The sequence below is a fragment of the Rhinatrema bivittatum genome, chromosome 2, assembly GCF_901001135.1.
Source record: "Rhinatrema bivittatum chromosome 2, aRhiBiv1.1, whole genome shotgun sequence".
Classification (NCBI taxonomy): domain Eukaryota; kingdom Metazoa; phylum Chordata; class Amphibia; order Gymnophiona; family Rhinatrematidae; genus Rhinatrema; species Rhinatrema bivittatum.
In genome coordinates, this window is record NC_042616.1 from 575,720,155 (window position 1) to 575,734,955 (window position 14,801).

General features: G+C 42.0%; 1 protein-coding gene across 2 annotated transcripts in view; it reads right to left on the minus strand.

Annotated features, from left to right (window-relative positions):
- Window positions 1-14,801, minus strand: part of NAPG (NSF attachment protein gamma) — a 116,657-nt gene that overhangs the window by 44,863 nt on the left and 56,993 nt on the right. For both annotated transcript variants that reach the window (XM_029590982.1, XM_029590983.1), the window contains exons 6-9: window positions 14,516-14,625; window positions 13,570-13,636; window positions 11,323-11,393; window positions 5,049-5,127 (exon numbers count right to left, since the gene is read on the minus strand). In XM_029590982.1, the coding sequence (XP_029446842.1) occupies window positions 5,049-5,127; window positions 11,323-11,393; window positions 13,570-13,636; window positions 14,516-14,625 (327 nt within the window). The remainder of the gene's footprint in view (window positions 1-5,048; window positions 5,128-11,322; window positions 11,394-13,569; window positions 13,637-14,515; window positions 14,626-14,801) is intronic.

The following is a 14,801-nucleotide window of genomic DNA, read 5'->3' on the forward strand; positions in this document are numbered from 1 at the left end:
TGAGGTATCAGTTTTTTTCTTCTCCCCTGCCGTTGAAGCAGAGAGCTATGCTGGATATGCATCGAAAGTGAAGTATCAGGCACATTTGGTTTGGGGTAGTAACCGCCGTAACAAGCCAGCTACTCCCCGCTTTGTGAGTGTGAATCCTTTTTTCTTCTCCCCTGCCGTTGAAGTTATGCTGGATATGCGTGAAGTATCAGTTTTTCTTTTTCCCTGCCGTTGAAGCAGAGAGCTATGCTGGAGATTTGTGATGTATCAGTCTTTCTCCCATGCCGTTGAAGCAGAGAGTCATGCTGGATATGCGTCGAGAGTGAAGTATCAGGTACATTTGGTTTGGGGTAGTAACCGCCGTAACAAGCCAGCTACTCCCCGCTTTGTGAGTGCGAACCCTTTTTTTTTCTCCCCTGCCGAAGGCGAAAAAGTGATCTACTTCCTTAACATACATACTTGTATGGCATTGTTTTGAAGCGTTTTGTAAGGATTTCTCCATCTCAACTTGGTGGTCGCAGATCTCCAACATATTGTCCTTTTTGCAAAAGGGATTAGACAAGTGTCTAGCTCATAATACAAAGAGATGGTAACTTTAAAATAAGCAAGTGTGCACCCACATAAGCGCATATGTGGGAACAAGCACTCACATGCTGGAATTTTAAAATCGCCTGTGCAAGTGCTGCATATAATATAAAATACCCCTGGGGGTAATTTTCAAAAGGATTTACATGTGTAAATGAAACAAGTAATACAGCAATTTCAAAAGCCATTTACCCGCATAAAGTGCCCGCAGGTAAATCCTTTGGACAAGTCAATGGCATATTTTGTAGCAATTTTCAAAAGTGCATTTACATGTGTAAAACCCAATTTTAAGCATGTAAATACTTTTTAAATTCAGATACTAAGGAGGTAATTTTCAAAAGGATTTACATGTTTAAAACTTTTACAAATGTAAATGCATTTTAGCTGTGTAAGAGGGTTTTTGAAAATTGCTACAATACATGCCATTGAATTGACCATAGGATTTGCACACATTAAGAGTATTTACACGGGTAAATGGCTTTTGAAAACTGCTACGATAGTATATTACATTTCCATGCATAACTACTTTGAAAATTTACCTGTAAAGGTTCAATTAGCAGCGATAGCCTGATACAGAGGAAGAATGAAAGGTTTATCTGTCATGTCTCAACCAAATACAGCGTATTCTTTTTTTAAAGGAATTAAAAGATTATTCCCAATATATAAATCTCTAATACCACATTGGAATCTAAATTTGGTACTAAGTCAGTGGTTCTCAACCCTGTCCTGGGGACCCCTCCCAGCCAGTCGGGTTTTCAGGATATCCACAATGAATATGCATGAGAGAAAATTTGCATGCATAACATGCAAATTTTCTCTCATGCATATTCATTGTGGATATCCTGAAAACCCGACTGGCTGGGGGGGTCCCCGGGACAGGGTTGAGAACCACTGTACTGTACTAAGAGCTCTAACTAAATTGCCTTTTGAGCCATTGAAGAAAGTAACTATCAAAGATTTAACGTTGAAGTCCATGTTTTTAGCATCCGTCACTTCTACACAAATATCGGAAATACAGGCATTATCATTTAGAAATCCATTTTTAAAGATCAATTCAGAGTCAGTATCTATAACTCTTGTACCTTCATTTTTGCCAAAAGTAATTTTGCCTTTCCATTTAAATCAATCCATTAACTTGCTGGCCTTTTCAAAAGAAGACTATCAAGGGAAAGAGAAGTTATTAAAGTTTTTGGATGTCTGATGCACTCTATAAAATATTTAGAAGTTACAAATTCATTTTGGAAAATAGATAAGTTATTTGTGTTTTTTGGAGGACAACAGAAAGGGGAAGCAGCTACCAAGGCAACAGCAGGAAGAAGGCTAAAGGAAATAATTACTTCTGCTTACATTCTGAAAGGAAAGCAGGTACCAAAAATAATGAAATCTCATTCAGTAAGAGCACATTCTTTTCCATGGACAGAATTAAGTAAGGTAGATATAGCAGATATTTGTAAAGCAGCTTGGTCTTCATTACATACATTCAAAATGCAATATAGATTAAACGTTTTGGCAAAATAAGATGCTGGCTATGGGGCAAGCATCTTAAAAGCAGGTTTAACATTCTCCCACCGTATTTGGGCTTTGGTACTTCCCAGTTATTCTGGACTGGTGTAGCAGAAAGACAAAGAAGAAAAAAACTTACCTGATAATTTCTTTCCTTTACTTCTGCTGTACCAGTCCAGAAGCCCTCCCAAAATTTAAAAAAAGTCAAAAGGAAAGTTCAAGAGAATGCTCTCCTTAATTATTTAATTAATAGTAATTTGTTTTATGTAGAAGGTTTTCCAGATTATTCACAGCCAAAATAATAATAATAATAAAAAAAATCAGTCTGGGTCTGGCTCCCAGACTTTCCCCCCTTGTCCACCAAATCCACTTAAGCAAAGACCACCAACCTTCCCCCTTCCCAGCCCTTAACCCATCATAGATATGCAAGGCTTCTGGGGGCGGGAGCAATCTCCAATCGCTCCTGCTCCACTTTTCCAACGCGATCGCTTCTCAACCTGAGCGTGATGTCCTGTCCCCGGAAGACCAGCACACCTGCCATGGAGAAGGGCAGGGGTGGGGAAAGGCCAAGGGATCATTGTTTATATGGGTGGGGGATGGAGTACTTCAGTTTTGTTTTCTATATTTCATTTTAGGTAAGCAAAGTAAAATGGAATAAATAAGATACAAAATGAAAAAAAAACCAAAACAACCTGCTGCTGAATATAGTTGGATAAAATTACATGGGTTAATTTTAGCCAGGGATACTTAGGGCAGCTACGTTTCTGACCAGACTTGTGCTTGTAACTTTACTTTAGATGGAGAGTGCTCAATATATTGCTCAACCTCAACATTTTAGCCCTGCCTCTGGAATGCTTCAACTGATGCTTTTTGTTGGGTCATTTTTATGTACACAAAATGTATGCATTTGGCAGAGGTAAAATTAAAAAACTTAGGGGCAGATTTTAAAAGCCCTACACGCGCCAAGCCTATTTTGCATAGGCCCGGCAACGCACGCAAGCCCCAGGATGTGCGTATGTCCCGGGGAATGGCCAGAGGCCTTCGTAGGGCCACTCAGCCGGTGCGCGTAACCTACGCTTGCCTGGGGGCAGGCGCAACTTGTAAAACAAAGGTGAGGGGGGGGGGTTTAGGTAGGGCTGGGGGCGGGGCACAAGGAAAGTTCCCTCCGAGGATGCTCTGATTTCGGAGCGGCCTCGGAGGGAATGGGGAAAGCCATCGGGGCTCCCCTAGGGCTCGGCGCATGCAAGGTGCACTAGTGTGCACCTCCTTGTGCGCGCCGACCCCGGATTTTATAACATGCACGCATGTTATAAAATCAGGCATAGATTTGTGCACGCCAGGTTGTTCGCACAAATCTACGCCCGCAAGTAAGTATTAAAATCTGCCCCATAGCATTTGTGAACATAATGTAAAAAATTATGTACACAATGGCTTTGAATGTTTACCTTTATATTCATGATATAAGGCCACAGTTTATGTTCATGGCACACAGGTATTAAGTGATATTTGGGAAAGGAAACAGTAAAGCATAGTGGAAGTTCAAAATTTCTGTAACACATATGAGAATCATTTCGAACTGGTTCATTATAAACCATAAAAAACCCAGAAGACAGACTGGGCACCTTAATACCCTTTAAGATGTGGTGATATCAAGACATTCCCAGGGTTTTTACCGAGACTGACAAATGTGTTCTTTTTCACTCAGCAATTTATTTGTCCAGCAACAGATTTACCCCTTGGTTGACTTTACACAGGAAATTTGGCCACCCCCTCTGGCTGGGAAAAGGAGGTCCCCTCCCAAGTCACAATGGGACTGTGGGAAATGAGTGATCCCACTGGGATGACACAGCCATGCTGCTATAGTTTTGTGTCTGCCAGCACAACACCAATGGCCTTTCTTAGTGTGGATGCCCATAAGCAATTTTTTAGTCTGCCTATTGGGAAGTTCACTCCTGTACACAAATTTGATATGTAAACTGTTTGTGGTGGGTGATTCAGTGGTTTTGCATGCTTTGTTGTTTATTGTTCTGCCCTGTGACACTTTTCCCCAGAGATCTCATTTCCTGTGTACTGGCCTGCAGGTGGTGAATGCTGCCTTGACTCAGAAGGTAGCTAGATCAGTATTCACATCCCAGAATCCTGAGAAAATGTAAAACAAACACCCTGCAGTGCCATTTGCTAGAAAGCCAAATATTAGTATTTTGAGAACTGATTAGCCTGGCAGACAGAGAACTTGCCCATAAAGGCTCTTGTCTCGGCTGGGAGTACAGAGGGAACAGACAGCTTTGCTGAAGCTCTGTTCAGCTCCTGTGAATAGCCTTTTTCCTGACCTCCCTGGGCACCACATTGAAGTAGTGTAGTTTCATTATCTTTTGCAGTTTAATCCTTGTTGTTTTACCTGTTCCTGCCTGCATATTATATTTTCTATCCATTCACTGTTCCCACTTTTTGTTAATAAACTTATTAGTTTGTTAGCTTTGCCTCTCTTGGATTGATTAATAATCCCAGTATTGTGTATATTTGCTCTATGAGACTATGTCTAGGAACTGTGAGAGCCTTGAGTTGTGTGGGGATATCTTGCAGGTGGGAACCTGCCCAGAGCAAGCAGGAACCCAGTTGGCAGGTTGCCAGTGTAGGAGCACATGCACAGGTGCAGACGGGCCTGGGCAATGCTTAGCAGGACCCTCCAAGTGGCCACAGGGTTACCCTGAGTGGATGTGAGGGGTAGCACTGAGGTGTTATGGGACACTGTTCCAACTGTTTATTATAAATTAAATGAAATAATTTTAATGACATCAAAAGGCGATTTGCCCGCACCCAAAATAGGAAAATGCAGGGTAAAATAAAGCTGTGATTTTACAAGTTGAATATAAATCTTTGGCTTTTGGATTTTTTTGACTGGATAATATTTATGTGTAAATAGTCATAATGCTTCTTGCATGTTCTTGTAAATTAGGCTCAATTTTATTTACCTTATAACATGTAGGATAGTTTTCTATGTCTCTGTAAATATTCTTTTCCTTTTGAAGAGATGCTGAGGCTTCATCTAACCTAATTAATAAAAATAAAATCAGCAAGAAATTCACACTTACATATAAACAATAAGAAGGGATGGCATTTTCTTTCCAATGTGATGTTTACAATAGTTACTTGAGGTGAAGTATTCTGAGTTGCCAAAGATACTTTTTTCAGCCTTTATGAAGCCTTTACTTACTCATTCTGGCCAACCACTCAAGAGTTTACACACCACTCACAGCAGGAGTGATGACTGCTGAGCACTAAATGCTCCTATGGATGTCCTCTGGACATTTAATTTTGTGTTAACATTGAATTCAGTTTTGTTACATAAAAAAATTCCAACACTAAGCCTGAATACAGAACTACTGCTTTATACCCAATCTTGACTCACAAAAGTATTTGCAGACTACAAAATGCTATACAAAGTCATACTTTAAAATCTAGTCTTGATTTTCAAGTTGGCCCCAAGGGTCAGGCTACAGCACTACGCAGAAATCTGGTTTCAGATCCTGACTGGAACCAGCCTGGCCTGGGTGTGCCATAGATTGATGTGGCCAACAAATGGCATGGAGGCTGATACTTGAAGGAGATGCACCTCTCATATTGTCTGGAAAGGAGGGATCAAGGATGGGGAACTATAAGAGAAAGGCAGGGGAAATTCTAGTCAATGTAATTTTCCAGTTTTTTTTTTTTAGAATTCTAGTGATGGAAAGAAGTAAACCTCATATGATCTAGGAGAAGGTTCTGGTTGTCATGTCACTCTTCAAAACTAACGGGGTTGTACATAACAATATGAATTATAGTTATATTATCCAAACAAATACTTACAAAATGAAGATAATTCAAAAACAGGCACTACTGTTCTTATTTTAATCTTACAGATTAGTGTTTGCTTTGAAAGCTGAAGCTAGCATCCTATCTCAGCTTCATGCTGCAACATATATACCTCTTTGGAACCGTTACAAGATCAGGATGAAACACACTGCTGTTGTGCACAGTTATCACTAATTGTTACAAACTAATACATCAGGTTCAGGAATACATCTGGATTCACCGATATAATGTAGATCTGTGAGGAGACAATTTTGAGGATAGTAGGCAAATTGGTGACAAGTCCAGTACAAAATGCCCAAGTACTCATTACAGGCACACACAGAGGGAACAGGCATTCCTAATGTACTCTGATTTGTCCCCTGGGCTTGTTATTAATTTACAATCATATTAAAATAATGTCTCGCGTTAATGACTCTTGATCCCAATCTATTTGGTAGCCACTCTTTCAGGTCTGGAGTCACCACTAAGTATGGCACTGGGTTTGTCAGCTGCATCATAGCAAGGATAACACAGTGAAAGTTCATCTGTTTTCAGCAAATGTGAGGCAAGTCTAAAGGAAGAATTCACAGTCCAGTGCCTTAACTACTTTCGTGTAATGGTACAGATTTTAGAGTGGAAGAGGATGCTATGGAACTTGGGGCACTCCATAGAAACACAGAAATATGATTGCAGGAAAAGAACACATGGCATATCTAGTCTGCTCAACTCTACAATCCGTACCACTCCCTAAGAGATCCCCTATGCTTGTCCCTTATGGGAGCCACCTGGGAATGGTAGTCTAAGGAATGCAAGGGTGATGGATTGACCAACCGGGAATGCACTGGAAGCAGCTAATTCCCCGTTTATAGCAGTAGGCAGACATGCCAGCCCATCTGAGCACCCTGATCATCCACCTGGGTGGCAAAACCCTGGCAGCTTTTCCTGCTTACTGCTGATAAGAATGATACATCACAGCATACATGTTCTGATTTCATGACACACAAATCCTATGGATTAGGCATCATTCCCCACCGCTATTGGAGTCATCAAAAATGTATACAAGGATTAAAGAAGGTAAACATGGTGGCACACAGGTTTGTTAGGTTCACCAAATGTAGATCACTTCTGATAGCGTAGGGATGTATAGAACGGATGAAAATTTGACATCAGCCAGTACCTCTTCAACAACTCTCTTCAAAAAGCACTGGAGGCAATATTCGGTTGTGATTAATGTGGCTGTGCTGCAACTTTATGGAAGAGGGAGCTTGGGGCAAGTTTGAGAGACTCCCTGGTCATGGAGGCTGGAGTGGAAGAAGCAGTGGTTAGGACAGCGCTGTTGTCAGACCCGTCTATTTGGTGGGTAGACGTGGCATAGGGAGAACTTGGAAGGCTGCTGGGGCATGTTTTTCAACCTTTTCATACCCCGGATATATGTACATTAACAAAAATGTTGTAGGGCACACCAACCTCCAAGCAGCTGACAGTGCGGTGATGGAGAGGACTCATTGCCAAAAGAAGAGCTAGGGAAACACTGAAAGCCGCACTGGCCGCTCTTTCAAATTTTAAAACAAAGGGAGAGAGATGGCGAATACAACATGAACCCATTATAACAGACCCCTCTCAATTTATTTACAAGTTCAAGAGAAGGGAGATATCGGTATAACATAGGCAGCCAGAATGGTTAGTTACCTTAGTTGCCACATGCCAGAGCTTCTTCACTCTGCTGCTCTCAGCACTCAAAGGTAGAGCTCAGTGCATGCTTTCCCTGGCTCACTCAGTCTGGAGATAAGACAGAGGCTAGAAGGTCTTAAAGACAGGCAAGATGAGGTATTCTGTGCAAAATGTGTACTAGATAAAACAGGTCCCAGCTATCTGTGCTCTGCATGCTGCTTGTTAATTACCAGGGCTCATGCTGTAGCTAGGAGAAGCATGCATGATCACATGTATTCTCAGAAAAGAGTTCCTACAAATTTAAGAGCCATCACTGATGATTTTTGTTGCTGTGAAATGCTGAGTGCAGAGTCCAGATGCTGGCATGGATCTTAGAATCAGGCAGTTGGGACTTTTCCATGGGACACCCATTCAGGTCTGAGAGCACACTGACTGGGAAACAATATGCTGGGGAACTAGCAGAGTTCAGCTGTTCCAGAAGAAAGCAGCATAGCTGGTAACCTGGCAGGAGCTTGGATGGTGGAGCAGAGGAAGCAACCTAGCTGGTCCTATGGTAGGTAGTCAGTGAAGACTAGCCAGACTGATCCACAGTGAACACAATCAGTGGAAGAAGATATGGGGTTTTATGTCTTGGATGTGATACAGATTATCTATGGATCTATATATAAATAAATATACAGCCCTTGGTTTCCTATAGAATTATGTTTGGTTCTTCAATGAGTTTGGATTAATGTTTGAGTAGCAGACATAGAAAAGGATACTGGGAAGGTCACGGTTGCCTATGTTAGGGATTAGCATATGCTTGGAGAAGGGCAGGACAACATACCACCTATGGGCATATCCATAGTTAGGAGATAATGTTAGTGTCAATGCAAGCAGCATGACAGAGCAAAACCATACCATGCCTAAAAAACTAAGCAGCAGCTGAAGCCTGGATACAACTTACTTTGTTTTCTCCTATAGTCTTGGGGAACACAATGCCATGAAATTGTATATGGATTTATGTAATCCACACCAAACAGTGTATGGAGGTAGTGGAATATAAGAAATACCAAATAAATAAATAAATCTTGCCCACCAACTAAAGGCCATTCTCTTATCCCCATACTCCCTTTGATGTATTCTGATTTAATAATACACCTCTGTGCCAGGGAGGGTCATTTTATGTAATTTCCATTCTTTAACTGTGCTTTAACTCATAAATTGACCATTTGAAAACTGGCTGCTCTATATATGAGTAAGAGTACACATGTAGATCCTCTATACATGTACTTTTACCCACAGCAGGGAGGAGGAGTTCTTGGGGGCATGGCTGGGGTAGGGTTTAGAATTGTGTGTGCAAATGTGTGCGGGTTGTTTTCCTGGGGAATGCAGGCACATAAATTTCACTCAGACTTTGCACTTATTTGGACAGTCTTAAAATTACCTCCAGGAGGGCAGTCTCTCTTAGGGATGTGCATTTGTTTTGAACGAATGTGCAATCCTCAACGTATAGGTCCCTATTCGTTGCATTCGTGGGTTCCTGAAACGTATGGCGAACCCCCACGAATGCAACATATCATTAACGAATAAAACCCCCACCTTCCTGACCCTCCCCCCATGACTTGCCAAAAGTCCCTGGTGGTCCAGCGGGGGTCCTGGAGCCATTTCCTGCACTCAGGCCGTCAGCTGCCGGTATTCAAAATGGCGCCAATAGCCTTTCCTTACTATGTCACAGGGGCTACCGGTGCCATTGGTCAGTCCCTGTCACATGGTAGGAGCACAAGATGGCACCGGCCGTCCATTCCTCCTACCATGAGACAGGGGCCGACCAATGGCACCGGTAGCCCCTGTGATATAGTAAGAGCAAAGGCTATCGGCGCCATTTTGAATACCGGCAGCCAACGGCCCGAGTGCAGGAGATGGCTCCAGGACCCCCGCTGGACCACCAGGGACTTTTGGCAAGTCTTGGGGGTCAGGAGGGTGGGGGGTTGTAGTTAATTAAATTTAAAGGGTTGGGATGGGGGGTTTTTCAACTTGAATGGGAAACGAATACCATGTGTAACTAATGGATGAATCGGGTTCCCCCGAAAACGGATGCAACGGATTTGGGTTCCGATGAATACGAATACCGAATCGGACGAAACCGTCCCTTCTGCACATCCCTAGTCTCTCTCACAGTGGTAAGAATCAAGATAACTATGTGTGTCGTAAGACGGCAACTGCAACAGTGGAAAGCTCCTACAAAAGATCCTGGGCTTTGCTGCAAATACTAGGTTTAGGTACTGTACATATATTATGGCTTAAGACTTAGCAACCATACTGCTTTACTATAACGCCACCTGAAAAACTGTGTTGCTTGACACTTCCCCTGCTTAGCATGCCTATCATACTGTCTTTATTAGAACAAACTGAAAGCTATTTTTAAGGGCAAAACATCTCTCAATGATCTCATTAACTGAATTTGTATTTTTAGTTTTTTAAAATTCTCCCTTAATAATCCCACTACCCCAAGCCCAGGGAGCTTGGCGGACCCTCTCAGCTCTGATCCCTTGCATCGCAGTGCTACAACTGGAACCCAGGGACTAGCCCCATCAATTATTTTCTTATCTTGTATCAGAGGGGTTGGAATTCCTATCATTGAATCTATGCACTAAGAGGGCAATAGCCAATGTGTTATTACTTTTTACCTGCAGGCTTTAAGCCAAGTGCCTAAGTACCACCCGCTTGACTCTGCACTTTTTGTGCATATACTTCTTTCTGTGAAATGCTCCATGCATACTTTTTAAAATTTAAGAGTGCATGCACTTGCAAGTCCCTTCCCAACTCTGTCCCTGGCAACACCTCATTTCACTGTGGCTAACATTATGTACAGAGGGGCACTACGCTTGTAATTTTATCTACACATACGGTGGGTGATTTTCAAAGCAGTATTTATAAAACATGGAAATGGCTTTGAAATTTTCCCTCCCTGGGTTTTCACCCATTTTGAGTCTATGGGAAAACTCTTAGTACATAAAGCCCACTGAGAATTTCAGGACATCTGATTAATGAAGAAAAGACTAAAAGGACATATTGAAAATTTCTAAATCAATGTATTTTGAAAGAAAAGTCACCTTGCTGTAATGTACAAAGCAAAATTTCTCTGATTTATCTGCAATTACAGATTTTGAAATTTTTATAAACATCAAAATCATGCAGGGTACAGAAATTAAATTTTAACTTCCCAATATTTGGCTACAAAACCCCCACCACTCTAGTGCAGTTGCCTCTTCCTCCCCACTCTATGTCAGAACAGTGATGATATGTGCACCTATGAGCCCCTGGGTTCATCGGGCAAGTTTTACATAATACTGAAATTTATGAATTTGTAAATATCTTCCCTTTTACAGAATACTCTTTTCCTTCTTTTATGCTGACAACTATATTCTAACATTCCATATTCCAATGTTTAAAATGCCCCCAAGCACAAACAAACAGTCTAATCCTGATATGGTGAGATCAGTTCATAGTCTGAAACAGAGAGAACTTAAATATACAAAGAAAGCCGAGATGCTTAAAAGTCCAGGGAAATCTGCAACCTAGGTATGAAGACAATGTTTATGATGGTTTTCCTAATGACTCTCTATTTTGTTTTCTGCATTACTGGCAGAATTGTTTGTTTAGGCTGTGCCCGAAAACACAGAAGTATCCATTTGTCTTCTTACCTAGTACAGCGTAAACAGAAACAACATTTCAAACAGCAAACGAAAAACCCAGACGTACCTGCGTGCTCTTACGAGAAGTCGTGAGGCTTTTCCCAACAATTCTACAGCCTGACGTAAACGTTCCTCATTCTTAATGAGCAGTGGAAAGGAAAAACACCAATGATTAGCTTTCATTCTCTAGTGGTTTAATCATCATTAAAGTTTAAATCATTTCAGTTAATGAATCTAAATTATTTACATAATACGGCCCCATTTCTGTGCTTGCTGCATACCACCACCTCCTTTTGCCTTTCTGCACTTAGCGCCCTAGGTATGGACCCAAATGTCACTGACGGTGCTAGAAACTGGTTGAGTGGGATGCGACAAAGGGTAGTGGTGAATGGATTTCACTCAGAGGAAAGGGGGCTTACCAATGATGTGCCGCAGGGATCAGTCCTTGGTCTGGTTCTGTTTAACAGTTTTGCAATTGATATTGCAGAAAGTCTGTTGGGAAAGGGCAGATACCCTGGAAGGAGTGGAAAAGAAAAGGAGAGATCCAGGGAAGGCTAAGGAATGATCTAGAATCTGGCATGTATGATTTAATGCTAAAAAAAAAAAAAAAATGCAGGGTCATGCATTTGGGTTGCAAAAAGCCAAGGAAGCAGTATAGATGTGAAATTCTTTTGTGCACAAAACAGGGAGTAGGATCGGAGCATGATCATATTTGATAATCTTAAGGGTGGTCAAATAGATAGATAAGCCAACAGCAAAATCCAGAAGGATGCTTGGGTACAAAGGGAGAAGACTAGCTAGCAGAACAAGGAAGTGACACTGCCTCTGTATAAATCTCTAATGAGATCTCATTTGGCGTACTGTGTACAATTCTGAAGACTGTACCTTCAAAACGATATAAACCAGAGTTAGTCCAGAGGGCAGCTACTAAAATGGTCAATGATCTTGCCAGGTTCTTATGGCCTGGATTGGCCACTGTTGGAAACAGGATGCTGGGCTTGATGGACCCTTGGTCTCACCCAGTATGGCATGTTCTTATGTCCTTTTAAAGTATATGGGAACACACTTATAAGATCTGAACTTGTATACCATGGAGGAAAGGCGGGAAATAGGAGATATGTTAGAGACATCTAAATGCATTCAAGGAATAAATGCCCAGGAGGAGGGTCTCTTTTGACAGAAAGGAAGCTTTGGAAGGAGGGGGTCATAGGATGGGTATGAAACAGGGTAGACTCATGAAATAATCTATTGAAATATATCTTTACAGATGCATGGAACAGCCTTCCTGTGGAGGTGATGCACACAAGGACTGTATCGGAATTCAAGAAGTACATGGGACAAGCACAGGGATCTCTGAGGGAGATAAAGGGCCTATAAAGTTGAGCAGCAGATGTGAATGGACAGACTAAATGGACCATATAGTCCTCATCTGCCATTATGTTATGTGTCCATGCTTCTATTCAGTGCTATTGTCTAGCTTATAAACCAGATAGGGACCTGCAATCACGTGTGCCTGTAGCTGGCAAATGTACGTACTTGACTTTTAAAATAGCAACTTATGAGTGTAACTGCTAGCCCCGCCCTGGAATGCCCCTTTATTATGCGCGTAAAATGTAAAGTATGCATGAACTTTTGACTTTTATAAATTACTGGTTGCACAAGTTCAGGCCACTAATGCATGTAACGCTTCGAAAAGTCACCCTTCAGTATTGATTTCTTTCAACTTTTTGCATTGCTCTTCTTTGTTGTCTAGTACTAAGTATTTTCAACAATGTTTTATAAATAAACAATGGGTCTTGCCTTACATATCTCCAAGTCAAAGAAAGGGCCTACAGAGTCTTGAAAGATTATACATAATGAGATCTATATTCAGCTGTTATTCATCTAAGCAAGTCAGATGGATAAAACTTTAGCAGCGTGGCTGAATATACCCAGCTATCTAATACTTAGTCAGAAAAGTTTATCCAGCTAACTTTAGAGCTGCCCAATAGCAGCAGGCCTATCTTAGCTGGTAAAGGCTGAGTATCAGCACTTATCTAAGTGGTCCGTATATGTGGCTCCATCCTGGAATGCCCCCATCCCTCCCCACACTTAGCCGGATAACTGAATATCCAAATGGCACCACTCAGCTGGATAAGTCTGAATGTATCTGGCTAAGTAGTGCTGAATACTGACCCCAACATTTTCATATTAATCTTATGTTAATCCAATAAAAGGCATCCCAACCTGTGAAGAATCCACTTTTCTTCAATTCTGATACAGCTACCAGTATTCTGTACTATAGGCCAGAATCACAGATACATTAGAAACTTACTTCAAACACCGATGCGGACTGTTGATAAAGATGAACAGCCTTTTCCAGGTTCACATTTTCTATTAGCCTGAAATTTGAAGAAAACATTACCCTTCCGAATGAGTTATGTACTCTTACTTACTGGAAAATGAAAGCAGAACTTGAACTAAATCACAAACAATAAGAAACCTTCGGAAGTGTTGGTAGTTCAGCTAAGGACAAAATGTGGCTCTCTGCACTCCCACTGGAACAATTCAGCTGCAGCTCTTGCAGGAATCTTGGCACCAGAAGCTGAGAGCCAGGTTACTTCTGAGCTGTGCACGTGCACCACTGCATACAGCTTAGAGCTCTACCGCCCACAGCTCCTGTTCAGCCAGACACATTTTGAAAACTCGTGGATTGGAGTTTCTCATCTCATGATTCGTGAGAGCAGCAACCAGAAAGTGTTAGCCTGCGAGTTTTAAAAATGCTAGCAGTGCCAGTATGCTGACAGAGCTCAACCCACAAGCTGCTGAAGAAACACAGGTCTGGGTGGCTGACAAAGCCCAACAGCCAAAGACTGATGGAGGAAACCTGGGGCGGTTGGTGGAGTCCAGCTCAGTCACCAAAGACTGAAGGAAGAGGCCTCGGAAGGGTGAGAAACAACCCGTGGGGAAGGAGGGACAGAGGGGAGAGGCTGAGAAACAGCCTATGGAGGGAGGGAGGGAGGGAGGGGGGTGTTGAGAAACTGCCAGCGGGTTTGGGAGAGGAGATAGAGCGGGGTATGTTGAGAGACTGGACAGAGAGAGAGAGACACTGGTGAGAGCAGGGGTGGAAGGACTGAGAAAGAGACTGGTGGGAATGAAGGGGAGGTTGAGAGCGCTTGCAGCTGTTGGAGAGACCTCCCCCCCTCCTCATGAGGCTCTTTAATACAGTGCATTCTGATTCCTTGGCTTTTGATGCATTAAAAGTTAGCCGCCTCACTTACTTTCCCGCCCGCTCCAGAGCCATTGCGGCTGTGTCAGGCGTCCCGTTCTCCAGGTACATCATGCTAGCTTTCTCAATAAGGTGCACTGCTTCAGGAAGCTTGTGCATCTCCTAGTATATTAAAAAAAAAACAAAAACAAAAAAAAACATTCTTCGCAGTTAAAGTGGACATATAAGACACAAACCTATAAAGAAGAAATATGCATACATTTCTGACTTAAAATAAAGCTCCTGTATGCAGTATTTAACAACTCCATAGGAAAGGTAGAGCTTATTAAACTGTATTA